Here is a 16,185-nt window from a genome sequence, read left to right as displayed (position 1 = left end):
GCAAAGAACATAATTTCTGAGGTTAATTTTGAAACCGTGAATTTAAGACCTGTATTTAAGACTCCAGAAAATGGTATCTCAAAGCTTAATATAAGCGGGAAAACTGCTGTAAATAAACACTAACAAGACATTCTAATGTACTTATCTAAAGAGCTTCAAAATATGTCTTAAAAGACAGGTCAGATGTCACCATACAGCTTCCTCACACTGAGTTTTCATAAGATTTTGTCCAGCAACACCACTAAGTAAAGTAGTCAGTGCTCCTGCTTACTCATTTCAAGCCCCACTCTGCCATCCCACTGTGCTGACAAAACTGTTTGCATTACCATGAAAAAAATTACACGAAGAAACTGATCTGCATGATCTCCTGGGAATAAAAAGGTTATTTTTCAGCTGGACAAGTTCCTGATATTGTTTGTACAGCTCCAGACATAAACAACTGTGCCTCTGCAATTGAGGACGTAACAAAATGACTAAGGGCTACTTACAGCATTCTCAGTCACTCTGTGCTCTTCATCCTTTGATGATACTGTATATACTAAGCAGTAATCATAAGGCTTAACATCTATATATATATATACACTATCTCATTAAATGGTTTAAACAAGTCCTTAGAGCAAGTCCCGCACAGCCCTTCTCAACTGAAAACACCCTGAGCCCAATACAAGGGAAGGGAAGGAAAAAAAAATGATCTTCCAACACTACTTATTGCAGATCAGTACCTTCAATGAATGGAAAACATTCAAAAATTTACAAGATTACATACCAAACATACCAGAAAGTAATGCATACAGACGCAAAGAACAGCAGTGGTATCTACTGCTATGTCTTACAGTTTGTCAAAGGTAGCTCAATCTACACAGAAAAAGTCAAATGAGCTCTCCTCTTGCAATATCTTTAAACATTTTTAAAACTGATTCAGGATTTCAACTAGATATTCCCAGAATGTAAATAAGATAAGCTTTACCAGTGGTTAAGCTTTACCAGTGGTTAAGAGCACATACCACAAGTATGACAGACATGTTAGTGTTACCCATATTTAAGATGCAGCATGCACAACAAAGCATCAATGTAATAACTTGCAGTATCCCTTTCCTTAATTTCATACTATTTTATAAGCATATTTTCTCTTGTTAATAGATGCTGATATATAGAACTCACAATGCTGTGTGTATAGCATATTTTGAACACAGACTGCTACAGACTGTTTTTTTAAAACACTTTTAAATTGCCCAGAGTACTGCATTAGCAGAGTGAACGTTTGCGAAATAGCTCTAGAATATAACAGGGTTAGGAGTTTCTTCCAATCATTAGAAAATATATCTTTGATGCTTATTTTTAAACTAAATGCTATGCCTATTTGAATCCTGAAGGCTTTTTCTTCAGAAAAAGTGTGTGATTTCATGACAGTGATAAGAGTTCAATAAGCATTCTCTCAGAGTAATAAGCAGAAAATGTAATAAAGTAAAATTAAAGAGTCAAATTTTCTCACTGCATTAAAATTGAGAAACTGAGTTGGTTAGTTCCTGATAGCCCACACAGAGTACTCCTACATCAAAACATAGTTTAGCTAAAATTCAATTAAATATTTAAATAATTAAAAAAATTATTGCGTCAGCATTTGCAAGAGTCAAGAAACAACACATTAGTACATGTTCAAATACTGAAATGAGTTTACTATTAGGAAAAAAACCTAGATCAACAAAAGTTTAATCATTACATCAATGTTTACTTATTTAGAAAAGGGATAGTGCATCTCAAACACATACATAGCCTTGAATAAATACAAACCCTGATAAAAAGAAAGCAGCATGCCAGATATCTCTGAAGACAGCGCCAATACTGCAAGAGGTGCTTGTACCGTAGCTCTGCACTGTTCCCTCCTGTGTGTTATCTGTGGTACTAGAGCCATCTCCTTCCCTATGTACTTCCAAATGTGCTGCTTTCCTTAATTTCCTTCATCAGAAGAGATTAAAATTGGAAGGTAGCTTTATAAGTGCAATCTACTTGTTCTACAATGTGTTCAGCAATTAAAGCATGCAAAACCAAGCAAGATTTCAAAATATTTTATTAAAGCTTTATCATGTCAATTTAATAAACTCAAATTGATAAAACTAAGCATAACACTTATTATCATAACACTTAAACCCAAAATACATTTCATCTCATCATCAGAGGCTTAGACCCGCAAAATTAACTGTTGCAGGTTCTCCCATTTTAACGGGACAATTCACTGTGGCAAACCATACTCAGTGAAGCGCTGGAAGAATTAAGTTCTACGCTTCCAGTAGCGCCTCCCCTTAACGCATGGTACTGACAGAGATAGTTTTAGAACTCTGCGATACTGACTAAATTTGCAGTAATATACATACTGTCACTCCACCACTATTCAGATACAAACTTTTGAGACAAAATGTCAGATGCGTTGCATCAAAATTCAAACAAAACAATGCATAAATTAGTCAACGCATAAAATTAAGCACCCGTTTTGAAGTTTCAGATAAAAACAGAGCACCAAATTCCTCATCTCTTACAAAGCAGAGACTGTAAACCCCTACATTTTTTCATGTGTGTTCTTCAGAATAGTTTAACAATCCTAAATGATAAAAACTTTAACATAGACTATACCTTCTTCTTTTACCCCCTGTGCTGGGAGGTGGCTTAGGAGTTCGTGTTGAAACAATCTGACAATGCACAGTTCCAAGTAGCAACATTAGCCATATTGGCCCAATTACTTCAGTCAGAGGTATATTATGTGGGCTTTGGGCTGTATAGAATAACACTACAGCAGCAACTGGAAAAGAAGGGAAATGAAGTTGAGTTCAATGTTTCAAATGTCTGAAATGGCCAATTTGTTACACGGCTTTTGTTAAAAAAACAACAGTCAGATATAGTCCTTTACCTGCATTTTAAACCAACCCACGTAATTCAAAGGAAGGCATTACATAACTGTAACAAAATAGGCAGTAATAAAGATTTAAACAGTTGCCTACTGTCTTTATATCCATATCTTCTTTTACACTTGTGATCTTATAGCTGTTGCTCAAAAAAAGGTGGCAGAATGAAGTAAGGGGAGGTGGAGGAAGGCACTTGGAAAGCTACATCTGTCATGAAACAACTTTCAATTAAAGCGAAACTTCAGTAGCAGGAAAAAAAAAAAAAAGTCATCCTTAAAGCAGCCCAAATAAATTTAATTCTGTATCACCTATAATGAAGCAGTACAATCCAACAAGTTAGGTGAGCATAGCCAGACTAGACGCAGGTTGTCCAGCCAGACTGAAGTCTCTCCATCCTTGGAGGTATTCAAACCCTGACTGGATGCAGCCCTGAGCAGCCTGTTCTAGCTGACCCTGCTTTGAGCAGGGGTTCAGACCAGACGATCTCCAGAGGTCCCTGCCAACCTCAAGTAGCCTCTGATTCTGTGAAACCATAGTTCTATTTCTCTCTGCAAGGACCAACAGACTTGAGACTAGAAACTCTATATTCTCTAGAAGAATGTATTTTAAACTCCGTGTTCCAGTCAAAGGGCAAAATTGCCCATACGGCTAGACAGACATGCATTAAGTGCAATCTTGTAGACGTTTAATATATATTTGTAAGTGTGTTTTCTAGCATTGAGAAAAGATCAAAGACAAACCATGTAAATTACAAGGTAGTCCAGCTGAAGTGACCAGGACTCCAACTAGCAGTTGTGGCTGGAAAAGGGGCAGCTTCCAATTCCATAGTTAACTGTTCATTTTTTCACCCTATAACCACCTTTTCCTATATAGCCAACATCCAGGGAGCTCTTCTTGCTCCTGTTCCCAGAGCCCGACCACTTGTACAACTCAGAAATGTCTTTATAGGCTTCAGGACAATCTAAACACATTCAACAGGCATGGGAGCAGACAGAAGAGGCAATCCGTCTCCTCTGCTTACTGTATGTTCTTGTTGCTCTGCCTCTATGGTTAGAATTGCTGTGATATCTAACTCAGCTGAGAGAACATATCAAGAAAAAAAAAAACCACCAAAACAAACTCCAAGAAACAATTCAGAAACAGAACAGGGGAAGTCGTCTCTGTGCCTAACATTTGCACATCCCATGAGAACTTGGTTTCATTCTTGTGCCACAAATAAGTGAAACTCCCATAACTTAGACCTACTCCTGGCACAAGAAATACGTGGTACAAGTTCAAGAGCTTTCAGCAGTTCTCTGCTGAAATTAATTGAAAAAAACACAGCCACATGCAAATCTATGTGCCACATCCAAACAGCTAAAATGAAGCCAGGCCTAACACAGCAGATACCTGGATGTGACGTTTTCCTCTGAAAAGAGGTTAGATGCGTTTTTCATGTAATCATCCTTAGCAAGGTAACCAGTATTAGAAACACAATGAATGCACAAAACAATGGCATTCTTTTTGGATGTGGTAATCTATTTCTAATTTCCCATCAGTCTTTTTCCTAAATTAAAGCACAGAAGCCTTACATAAAACACATAGGGTATCTTTTATTACTATACGTGGACTAATTTTTTGCCATATGAGGTCTCTCAGAAGGACAATTTGCATTAGAAATACAACTTCTTAAAAAATAAACCAAAAAAAGTACAGATAGTAAAAGGTACAGGTAAAAATACCTCTTTCTAAATGAGCTTATCTGAGTTTCTCACACATACAAATAGCTTCATAAGGTATAAAGTGTAAATAGGTAGCCACTTTTGACTCCTATCATACAATTTGTATAAACATACACTTCTGAGAACACAGAGCTCCACAGATCCAGTGAAATGATTTGCACAAGTAGGCCTCCACAAAATAATTTCAAACATCACCACAAGATTTCTTCTGCTACTTCAAAAACATTTAGCAAAGCAGCGTGATCTAGAAGAAATCATCTTCTTCCAGAAGATACAAATCTGTAGATTGCAGATTCCCATCATGAAGTTTCACACAGATTTAAGAAAATGTTACCAATCTCCTGATCTTTTCAGTAGGATGGAAGGGAAATCCAAGAACTTTTTGCAAAGTTTGTCAACATGCAACGTGTTCAGATAATCCTAGAGATGCTCCTACCAACAGCTAGGTCTTGGAAAATAATTTCTCACACTGCTTTTAATTACTTCTTTACTTATTTGTAGTATTTGGACTTGTATTTTTCTAAAATTACAATGGTTTATTTTGTGAAACAGACACAAATAAAATTATATCACAGAGCAAAAAGCTGTATCAAAGAAAGCAACTGTACATTTCAAAGACCAACAATCATTTATTTTTATAGCATTTAAAGCTTTGAAATACTTGTATTACCAAGATTAAAAACACATACACATATATGTATCTCACCGCAATAAACAATAATTATATCACTATTAAAGTTTCTTGTCTTATACTTTAGAAATACACAATAGAGATACACACTATAATATCACACATAAATTTCCTATTAGAGAATAGAAACATTTTTAAAAGTAAAAATGGGGCAATGCTATAAACTAGATGGATAAGGAGACAGAAGAAAAAGGGTTTACTTCTACCTTAATTCACTGGCCTGTTCCTTGACCTTGAACAAAAACATTTCTCTGTAGTTCTCTTATCACACGTTTTGGTAATCATACGTACTAAAGGAAACCAATGCAAATAAAATCTGGAATTTAAATCTACAGCCAAGGGAAGAACTCTTTTCTGCAGACTTACATAAATGCTAGCAAGTATTCTGCTAAAGCTAATCAATTTCAAAGCAATAATTCCAAGTAATGCAGTTCATGAAGCTATAAAAAATACTTTCATAATTAAATAAAATCATTTAACTAAACATATATAAACAAAATAAAGTCAGAACATTATACAACTGTGTCAGGAAGAATCTGTCATGATGACAGGAAGTCCCAGCTACAATACAAAATTCAGATTCAGTGCAGAAATATCACCACAGGAATCAAAGTATTTTGTTAAGTTTTCATAATAGATCCTTGATGTCTTGGTGTTGCCTTACCATTTTTCTATGAAATTAATAGCTGAACACACCTTCTGAGTAAAATATAAATAAAACTTCTGTAGAAGTGCTAAAGGAAAAGGTCTAAGGGGGGTTATTATAAACAGTTTCCAATAAAAAATGTTGTCAATTTCATATACATGTATGTTGTCTTTCAATTTATTTCAAAAAACGTCAAAAACTCTGCAGTTAATTCAGCACAATTTAAATGACAAGTGTTTGGATTGTAGTATAATATGGAATATTATTAATTCTTTTCCATTATTTGTTAATTCACAACCTCAGAAGTATCAGAAATATTTTGTCACATTACATACTATATAGATTAGGGAAATTATGCATTCCAACCATAACTTTAGTAAATCACAGATCACAAGAAACCTGAGGGGGGGAAAAGTTAATTACAAGACAGCTCTCTAATGAATGTCCTAAAAAACCTACTTGCACTCAGAACCCGCATTGTCTTACTATTTTGCTGCTTTTAAAGTCTTAAGAAGGCTGCACAATTGAAGTGTGGGTATGTTTTTTAAATAAAGAATGGGAACATCAAAAATTATTATAATGGTGTGTCGCAGAATAAGCCACTTATGAACATGGTAACAAATGTACTGTAACTTGTCTATTTTATGACCTATATTACTACAAATGAAACTAAAATTATTAACACTATGGAATCGCTTACCATAGTTTATACAAATGCTAACATATGCAACAATACTTCTTAAGCACGTATCTCAGAAATGTGGTTAAGGACAAGTTTTTGACAGGACACCACGTGAACATTTGTCAACATTTCCAGCTTTAGGGCACTGGTACCGTGAAATTCATTTTATAGCTGCTAACACCACCACGCAAGAGGCACTGCTGTCTTTTCTTTTTAAACTCAATTTCTTGCTTTAAATACAATTTCCAAAGGATACAGTGATCAGCAACAAAGGACAGATGGCAAAATTTAAAAAGTAATATTGTTTTTTAATTGGATTTCAGTGGAAAACCTAATCAGTCATTTAGATTTTCAGGGTACTCAAACTGCTCTCAGCTTTCATTAACTTTCTGTTCCATTCTGTTGTACATGCTTTTGAATACACTTATTTTTTGATGACTTCCAAACTGTCAGATACTGACACAGTATATTACATTCTTCCCTTTCTAATTTTCCTCTAATATATTAGATATTAAGAAGAAATGTAATAATATATTACATTAATTGAGAGAAGCACAAAATATTACATAATGTAATAATATATTACATTAAGAGAAGCACAAAGTCAGATTACTAGAACTCAAGACTGAGCATCCTGAAAGCTGTGAATTGCCTTCTGTTTGTTAACGTTGCCCAAAAGTCCTTCTATAAACTAGAAAATATAAAATTAAGATCCATAGTCTCCCCGCTGCAACAGAAAAAATAGTAGAGGCACATAGGACAGTAGCCCTCCCATTTGCCAGTCATTCAGGAGCATGGCTGAGGTCTGACTAAAGCATAAGCTAGAAGTTCACTGCCTCTGATGTGACAAAATAACACATGGAAGGACAACTGGAAACTGGTCAAACAGATCATCCTACCGAGCTGCACACACCTTTGCAGGTTTGGCTTTGCTTGCTTCTTGATCAGAGCTCTTGATCTGCACAAGTACCAGAAAGACCAAAAGCCCAAGACAAAACATAATGCCTAGGCCAAAAGCATCTTTGATATTGCTCAGTCCTGAACTAAATTAGAAAGTCCTGAAAACATAAATTATATATAGACATGAGAAACTAACACATGTGCTAAATGCTGAAGAAAGCCTGGGAGGAAATCCTTAATTTTTCAGTATGTCTCCTTTATTAAGTAAAAAGAAACGTTAACCAAAAGACACATCCTTGGGACAGTGTCATTCCAATAGTTTCTGAAAATATTGGAGTGAACCTTAAAAGCATAAAGTGAACCAAGTAACATAAGGCAGCTTCCATATGGTTAAAATAAGGCATTCATTTGAAGCTGTTCTTGTAATCCAACTCTACCTTGAAGAAGGTAAAGAACAAGCAGCCAGAAAAAGATGACCCTTGACGTCACTTGTAGCCACCACCTGTAGAAGAACGGAAAGAAAACAACTCTCACGATTCCTTTGCGGGTCAGAGATGTCCAAGGACTTTCAGGTTTTGCTTTAGCAAAAGCAGATCCTTTAAAAAAAAAAAAAAAAATAAATAAATAAATAAATAAATAAAGTCCAATACATTTCATTGCAATGGTTAATAATTTCAGTTGTTTAAGAGCAGAGTAGTTAATATAGTTATTTAAAGGAGCAATTATTAAACAATTATTTGAATCACTTTCACCATTTCACTATCTCCTCAATCCAAAATTTGTGTACGTTGTTGGTGCCATTGACAAATGGCAAATAACTAGATTTTGGAATGTGTGAATAACAAAACATTGCCATTTTTCACTATGTCAAAATTATTTTTAAATGTTATTACAACCTATTCTGTTTCACTGAGGTATCTGAACCTTGACAGAAAGCAACAGAAAGCCATATGAAAACTCCACATGTCTGGGCAAGCACGGCAGAGCCCTTTCCCAATACAGCAAGAGTGTCTAAAACATCAACATCTATAAATTGCTCCAGTCATGTCATTCAGGAAAATGGAATAAGGTTGAGAAGTATAGAGGAGCATCTGGCAACTGAGAACTAGCTCCAGGAGCAGGGAAGCCACCCAAAGAATAATTTATCTTTGTCTCTCCTCCTACACAATTTTTCATCTCATTCATTCAAATATCCTTTCTCTCTCATACCTCTCCATTTCCTTTTCCTTCCTGCAAATTCCCACTTCTCTGGCAGCTAGAAAATTGTGTAACATTTACTTAACGGGGATATGACTTAAATTATTGCAAGCTTAGTGCTTGGAAAGGGCAACCACTGCATGCTGCTACACCATCTCCATCCTGTTTACAAGCAGAACTGGCATTAGCGAGCTCTGTGCCAGCACAGGTAAAACAGTCTGTATTGGAACTACTTTAATGCCAACTTAGGCGTCCATGCAGAGCAGTCATTTAAATGCTACTTATATATAACACTATATTGAAGTGGTCTACCGCTGCTCCCTAATTCCTACAATCATTTAGTTTTCAGTTCTGTTTCTTTAAAGTTCAAATGTTATTTGATTTTGTTTCATTCTCTCACATTCTCATTTCTAGAAAGTTGGATTGTTAGGCGATGTGATAAAAGTTTATCTGCACGCTTGCAGAGATCAAAGACACAGTAGCAGGAGGGGAAGCCCCAAAAATGCCCTGCTAGGGTTCTTCTAGACCAGGGGTCCTCAAACTATGGCCCGCAGGCTGGATCCAGCCCCCCAGAGTCCTCAATCCAGCCCCTGGTATTTACAGATCCCCCCGCTGGGGGCTGGGGGGGGGGGGGGGAAACCAAGCAGCCACAGATGGCTGCCTGCCACTGCATCCACGCGCCGGCCCCCTGGTTAAAAAGTTTGAGGACACCTGTTCTCGCCCCTTCACTGGAGCCTTCAGCCCACTGAAGGCCCATCTCCACAAGCCCAGAGCAGGACAGAGGCACAAGGGCAGGTGGGAATCCAAATCATGGAAGGAACAAGCTGACCAGGCCCTTCCCAGGGTTGTCCATGCACTGCCATCAGGTCCCTTGTCCAGGTGTGAAACCATCACCATAAGCCATGGGAAGCTGCTCTTCAGATCACCCGTCACACAAAAGGTGATTGCTGCTCAGGAATGGGGGGCTCATTATTGGATGCAGGGGAAAAGAAGCTCAGATTGCACAGGACTTACCAGGGGATATTTAGAGAAGAAACCAAGGGTGGGAGAAAGGAGGGGTTTAGGTGATTTGGGGAGGAACTAGTGTGGGGAAATTGAGAGGGAAGGGCGGAAAAGGGACTGATCCTGCGTAAATAGCTGCTGCTCAGTATGCTGCTTGTCTGGCCATGCCACGCTCCTGATCAGTGCAGTCTGTACTATCTTATTAAATTCCTCTAACACTCTCATGGGCAAGGGGTGGTCTGCTCTGTGTGCACGCATGCGTACCAGGGGCTGAGTGCCAGCAGCAGGAGTCAGATGTTGGAGCATGAGTCAAGGGGCTATGTGGCAGTGGTGGTGCCAGCAGCCTGAGCAGGTGTGCAAAGTGAGCACGTGAGCGCTAACGAAGATCAAACCAGACTAACTGGTGAAGGGGTGAAGCGATCTGGGTGCAAGGGGGTGAGCGGGTCTCTAACCAGCTCTGGGTGTGAAGGTGCCTGCGTATGTATCTTGTGAGGGTGAGAGCACAGCAGGGCGCTTCGGTTAATTCAAGACTGAATTCAAAGAGCACTACCTGGAACGGATTCAGAAGACTGTGCTGGCTGCTGGGCTCATGGAAAAAAAGAGCTAAATAATATTTTCCCTAGCCTTCATGAGGCATGAGGGAAAGATAAAAATAAATTAAGACTAAATAGAAACTTTTTGTAAAGTGTCATATCATCTGACCTTCTGTTACTGTTCTATTATTTAAAACAGGCAAGAAATATTCCAAGGCCTATACCATTTTTGCTCTCCAGAAAATTCAACACAACCTTCCCTCTAGATGTCAGAAGATTTGGAAGAAGTCTGAATGTATGGCAATAGGAGACTTCCAAACTAGTAACTCCAAAACTCTGATCCACAATAATCCATGTGTTTCTTTTTTTAAAAAGCTAAATCTATAGAACAAAATTTAAATCAAGCCTTCAGTTTAATCTACAGGTTATATCTTTTAACAGTATTTCCTGACCACCTTCTTTAGAGAAAAGTTATGTAGGGTTGGGTTTATGTTTGTTTGGGTTTTTTAACTTACTAATACATTCTTGTAACCAGACACAGGATGGCAATTATTTTTATACTGAGAAATCCTGCTTTTTCTAGCTCAGGACCTACCTCTTACAAGATCAACATCTATGAGGTCTGGTTTCACATGTCCTGTTTTCTTTGGTTTGTTTCTCAAACCCTGCAATAGGCAAATACTATCAAAATACAGTCATGCAGATAACAGACATTACAAAAGAAAAAATATTGATGTGGTCAGTAACTGCATTTAACCTATACTGCTACTGAAAATACATACTGAAAATACTACTTCAGACAAATACGTCAACTTCATAGAGTTAAAGTACTATAAAGTAAACATTCCAAGGAACAAGGCATAATAAATGCCTTTTACACATTTTACTATCTAAACAAAACCCAGCCAATTACTGACCCATTAGGTAATTTTTCAAACATAGTTAAGGACTAGAGCACTCATCTCCCATGGCTTGGGATTGCACACACAACATATGCACACACTTGCAAGAATTAGTAATATATTTATATTAGGTTTTCAGAACTTTGGGAACAAATTACTTTCCTGAAACTCTTTTCTCCTTAGATGTGTAATTAAAATTCACAAAATGCTTACATTGTAACTCCTTATTTCCAAACCTAGATAGCAAATCATGTTGTAAGGCAAGAGCCACTAATCAGAAGTTCCACTGTCAAAATCCAAATTCTAGAAAAGTACTGAATTTTTCTTAACAGTGAATATAGATTAGCCTACTAAAAGGAAGGGAGGAAAATCCCACACAACAGGGAAAGAAACAAGCTTATTTTGTTTTTTTAAAAAGTATCTTCGTTCAGTGAAGACCCAAGCTATCTTGCAACAGTTTCAAGTTTGTTTTTAATGCTAAAGTGTGACGCTGTACTCTCAAGCCTCAGAGACAGCAGTGAGTTTATTCTGATCCCTTTAGATTAGGCTCTTGGTCACATCAGCCAATGATGATTCCACAGAATTTCACACAGAGTTCCACAGATTCATAAAGAGTAAACCACAGTATTTCAAAAAATATTTCAGGTACAAATGGAATTATGATAAAAATTATTTAACTGGCTTCATTCAAAAAGCGGTTGAACTCACGGTGAACTGTAGATTTCCACCACTGTCATAGTTCATGCACATGTAAAAACATTTATTACTTAAATGGAAGCATTAAATTCAGCATAAAAATTAAATTATTACCAATGAAAGATCAGTGAAATCTGGTAATGTTCATTTTTACAAGAACAATATCAAACAAATTGTTCAAATACATAGAGTGCAGCTCAAAATATCCCTCACATGTAAATTCAACTGGATTTATTTTTCACGCTGAAATAAAAATTTAAAAAAGCAATCAAACTGTTCACAATGGACTAGGTATATAGTCATCACCTAACTTGTCTATTAGAAAAATGAGTTTGATTGAAACAAAATACATAAAACTGAAACATAGATAGGACAAAATGTGCTCCGAGAACAACAAATACAGAAAACCAGTTGTATCGTAGACTTAAGCACTGTGAAGAGCTTAATGTGCAAGATTTGTACAGAACAGCAGTCTTAAAACTGCAGTAATTGCATGTGGAATGAGAAAACAAGCCCATAATTAGAATTGGAAATTATTATAATTCTAGAACCGGCTACAGATTCTTGTGAAATCTTGCATAAGTGAGCCACTCTACTTCATAAAAAGATCTAAAGCTTAAAAATAAAATGCTGAATGATACAATAATGTTCAAATGTATTATTGCTAATGGGCCACAAGATTTTTCTTGAAAGTCTGAATAAAGATGTATGTGCTCCTTAGAAGCAATAATCCACTGGAAACACATGCACAATCCTAGGAAAAAATTACCATTGTGGCTAAAATAATATTTTCATTTTAAAGAAAGAATTCTGAAAAAAAAAAGTCAACAGTATAACTTGATGCATCTTTCATAGGAAAAGAAGTGGTGACATATTCTTTAAAAATTCCATTGGTTAAATCTCAAACACTTTCAGCGTCCACAGACTACAATGATTCTTGCCACATGCAGTGAAAGAAATCAATGTACTAAGATGCAGTTTCTCCACTCCCTTAATGCATCACAAATATCTGTACTGTATGTGGAAAAGAGCAATGTTTCAAACTAAGGTTAATTTAAAAAATTATTCATAGTGTTTTATACTGTTCAAGCCCATCCAGTTAGTTCATCTAATTTCTATTCATCACCAAACATTTCAGCTAACTAATAGCAAAAATAAAAATTAAATAAAAATGCTTAAAAATAGTTGCTATTATTGTAAAAATTCTTTTGCACAAACTTTAAAATTAATCTCAATAGATTCTATTATAGTTCTAAATAAATTATAAATTTATAGTATCAGAATGATTCTTTACTAAAAAACAGTAACTTTTTCGATGTTTAGTAAAGTTCAGTACTGTAGTGGCTTTAAGGTTAAAGCACTGATGTGCAATACTAGATCTTAGCAGTCTGTTTCAGTGTTACACTGAACTCAGTCAACACATATAGACACCACTGTTAATTTGTTAGTTACTGGACTCCTAAGCCAAACGAGATGCATTTCAAATAAGCACAAGGCATTATTTGCCATAAATTATTTCAATCATCTCCTGCTATACAGTAGTTACGAGAACTTCTGCCGTAACAGCGCCTGGTTTTCATGGATAACACGCTAGGGTCTAAGACTGACGTTAGTTGTAGATTGTCAAGAACACTTCCGAAAGCGCTCGCCGGAACCTTCAGCCACACAGCCCCACAAGACACCATCTTCCCGCAACAGATGTGGGCTGGCACTAACAGCACCCGTCCGGCTCCCGCCAGTGCTGTGCTCGGAAGGGTGCTCCCTTGAAGGCCCACCAGGCATCTCCCAGTAACCCCAGCTGGCTGGCACAACCGCACCACCCAGGGCTCGGCGGAGTGGGACAGGCAGCCACCCACAGCTGGGGGGGCCTGCTGCGCGGTCAGCCAGATGGGGATTCGCAGGAGCACAAAGATTCAGGCATCAGGTTCAGAACCGCTTCCATAAAAACTGTCAGCTCTGACTTAAAAGTGTAAATTTTTGTACAGCAATACGGCAACACTGTAGTGCAGGTCCGTAACAGTCTCCATGCAATGAAAACACGCCCCACCATCACATTTTGTTTAGCTATTTAAGCACTGGGGAGGAAAAAAAAAAAAACCAAACCAAAAAACACACCCACAAGGAAACTGAAGCAAGGTACATTCTGCTAATGTTAAGAATTAGCAATGTCTTCAAACTCATGCAGCACTAGCGTACTCCTTGTGTGCAGTATTTGAAGAAAAAAAGGTTAATTGCAAGAAAATGTTTAATTTAATTAACATAATGGAGTATGACATAATGTACAATCCATAAAACTATTACATATAGGATTATTTTTTTTTCTCCAAAACAATTTAGCAATGTGGCAGACATTGATGGCACCGTTAGTTAAACCAAAATGCAAAGAACACTGTTAAACTGCTTGTTCAGAGAAACAAAGCCTGAAGGTACTTACCAGTCTAATAAACTGTACAAAACAATGACAGCATCATAAAGGAGGAAAAGTAAACTGCAGGTATAAGGTAACTAACTGAAAGTAAAGAGAGCTCAGATAACTGACGTGAGAATTCATCACAAAGAAAAGTGAAAGACAGGTAGGAGAACAACTAAACCCTGGCTTAAGATAACTGAAAAGAAAAAACATGTACTAAGATACATAAAGATACAGCACACTAAATGCTGCAGAGTTATTAATTATGTAAAATAAATAGAGAATTGTATGCCGGTTACATCTGGTTATGCTCCAGAAGTCTAGTTTTACTTTAGCAGTATTAAATACCACCACACACACTGTATATTACATCAGCACACACAACCACAGACAGCACTGCTAGCAAGTGCCAAAACCCCCCGCATGTTGAAATGCTGTATTATTACCTTTATTTCTCTTTGCTCTACTGATTTTTCCCATATTTGTTGATCATATGCCCCAATCTAAAAAGAACACAAAAAGAAAATCTGCATTAGGTTTTAAAAGACATTGATCAAACAAAATCAGTGAATCTTCAACAAGACAAGCAGGAAGACAGCAGGTTATTTCCTTGGGTAGAGTTCTATACAAAGAAATCTTTTATCTTCTCCATTCCATCTTGATCGGACTGGGTCTAGCTAATCTTTAAGCGAGTTGTGATAGAGGGGAGAGGTGAGCAAGCAGATAGCCTCAGCCTCATCGCACGACTTGTGCAAGTCACAGAACTGGGAAGACCACGCTCCCTCCCATCTCAGGTCAGGATTCCAGTCTCTGTACGGACAGAGCACAGACCTACAGCAGCAACACTGACACAGTCTTCGGGTTAACTTTAGAGAAAATACCACGTACATCTAGTTGGACCCATACCTTCAATTAATGTATTATTTTTTTAAACCATCTCCCTCTGTGTTACCTGTTCCATTCCACCAACTTTTACAGTTACATTGTCTTTAGCTTTCTCTCTTCAGAATGCACAGCAACAACATACACGGTCAGGCTGGTAATCAGCTAGGTTACAGGCCAGGGAAAATGCAAAGATAATTGGGAAATGGCACTTTCCCTACTGAAGCACTGACGAAAAAATGTTCCTAGTAGACCTATTCCCAAATTGTTCACTCTCATTAAGCTGCTAGTCTACTTAATCATGAAACTCTTCTAAAGATCTTAGTTTTGTCTAAATGTGAGCAAGTTTTTAGTTAAAAAATTGGAATAAAAAGGGATTGTTTTCTCCCCGGCTCTAACCTCACCACCACACTGTAGAAAACTTTGTCTATTTATAAGAGCAGAACCACGGAAAGACTAAAGGTTGATCCTGCAAGCACTTATTAAAATCCCAGCACTAAGACTATTTTTTATGATTTATGTAATTTTAAATAGCCATCAATATGGGTAGCTATAGTTAATTTAAGAAATTATTGTGTACTTGTTTATATAAGAAAGCCATTTTATGACTGTCAGATATTTTGAAGAAGGGCAAACAAACTTCAGTAAACTCCATGTAAGATAGTGACAACAAGTCAATATAAGAGACAATATATCAAGGTTTTGTACAAAGTTATCAAAGATCATCAGATTGCTTTGAATTCTGCACAAATAGTATTTCTATACAATATTCAGCAATGATCCCTTTTACTATGTCAATTTTAAAACTTTTCCATGCTATCAGTTCTACCTAGACATGTACACACACCACTAGATATCTGGAGTTTGATTCATACCACAAACTGAGCAGTTAAGTGCAAGATCACTTTTAGGTCACAAGGGAGACACAGACGCACTTCCCAAGATTCAGAGTCCCTTTACCGGCTGTGATATAAGGTGCTTAGACCAGACACCAGACAGAGTCAAGAGAAACCCCCATCATTTCAG

At 37.1% G+C, this 16,185-nt stretch overlaps 1 protein-coding gene across 4 annotated transcripts in view; it reads right to left on the bottom strand.

The window, feature by feature from the left end:
• The window catches only part of PHTF2 (putative homeodomain transcription factor 2), a 73,304-nt gene that overhangs the window by 30,290 nt on the left and 26,829 nt on the right, over positions 1-16,185 (bottom strand). For 3 of the 4 annotated variants that reach the window (XM_056340592.1, XM_056340594.1, XM_056340593.1), the window contains exons 3-7: positions 14,724-14,780; positions 10,865-10,934; positions 7,975-8,133; positions 2,629-2,794; positions 1,792-1,956 (exon numbers count right to left, since the gene is read on the bottom strand). In XM_056340592.1, coding sequence (XP_056196567.1) covers positions 1,792-1,956; positions 2,629-2,794; positions 7,975-8,133; positions 10,865-10,934; positions 14,724-14,780 — 617 coding nt within the window. The remainder of the gene's footprint in view (positions 1-1,791; positions 1,957-2,628; positions 2,795-7,974; positions 8,134-10,864; positions 10,935-14,723; positions 14,781-16,185) is intronic. The other variant, XM_056340595.1, reaches the window with a different exon arrangement.

The sequence above is a fragment of the Falco biarmicus genome, chromosome 5 (genome assembly GCF_023638135.1).
Source record: "Falco biarmicus isolate bFalBia1 chromosome 5, bFalBia1.pri, whole genome shotgun sequence".
Taxonomy (NCBI): Eukaryota; Metazoa; Chordata; class Aves; order Falconiformes; family Falconidae; genus Falco; species Falco biarmicus.
Note: the sequence above shows the minus strand (reverse complement) of the source record. Positions and strands in the feature narration are given on the sequence as shown.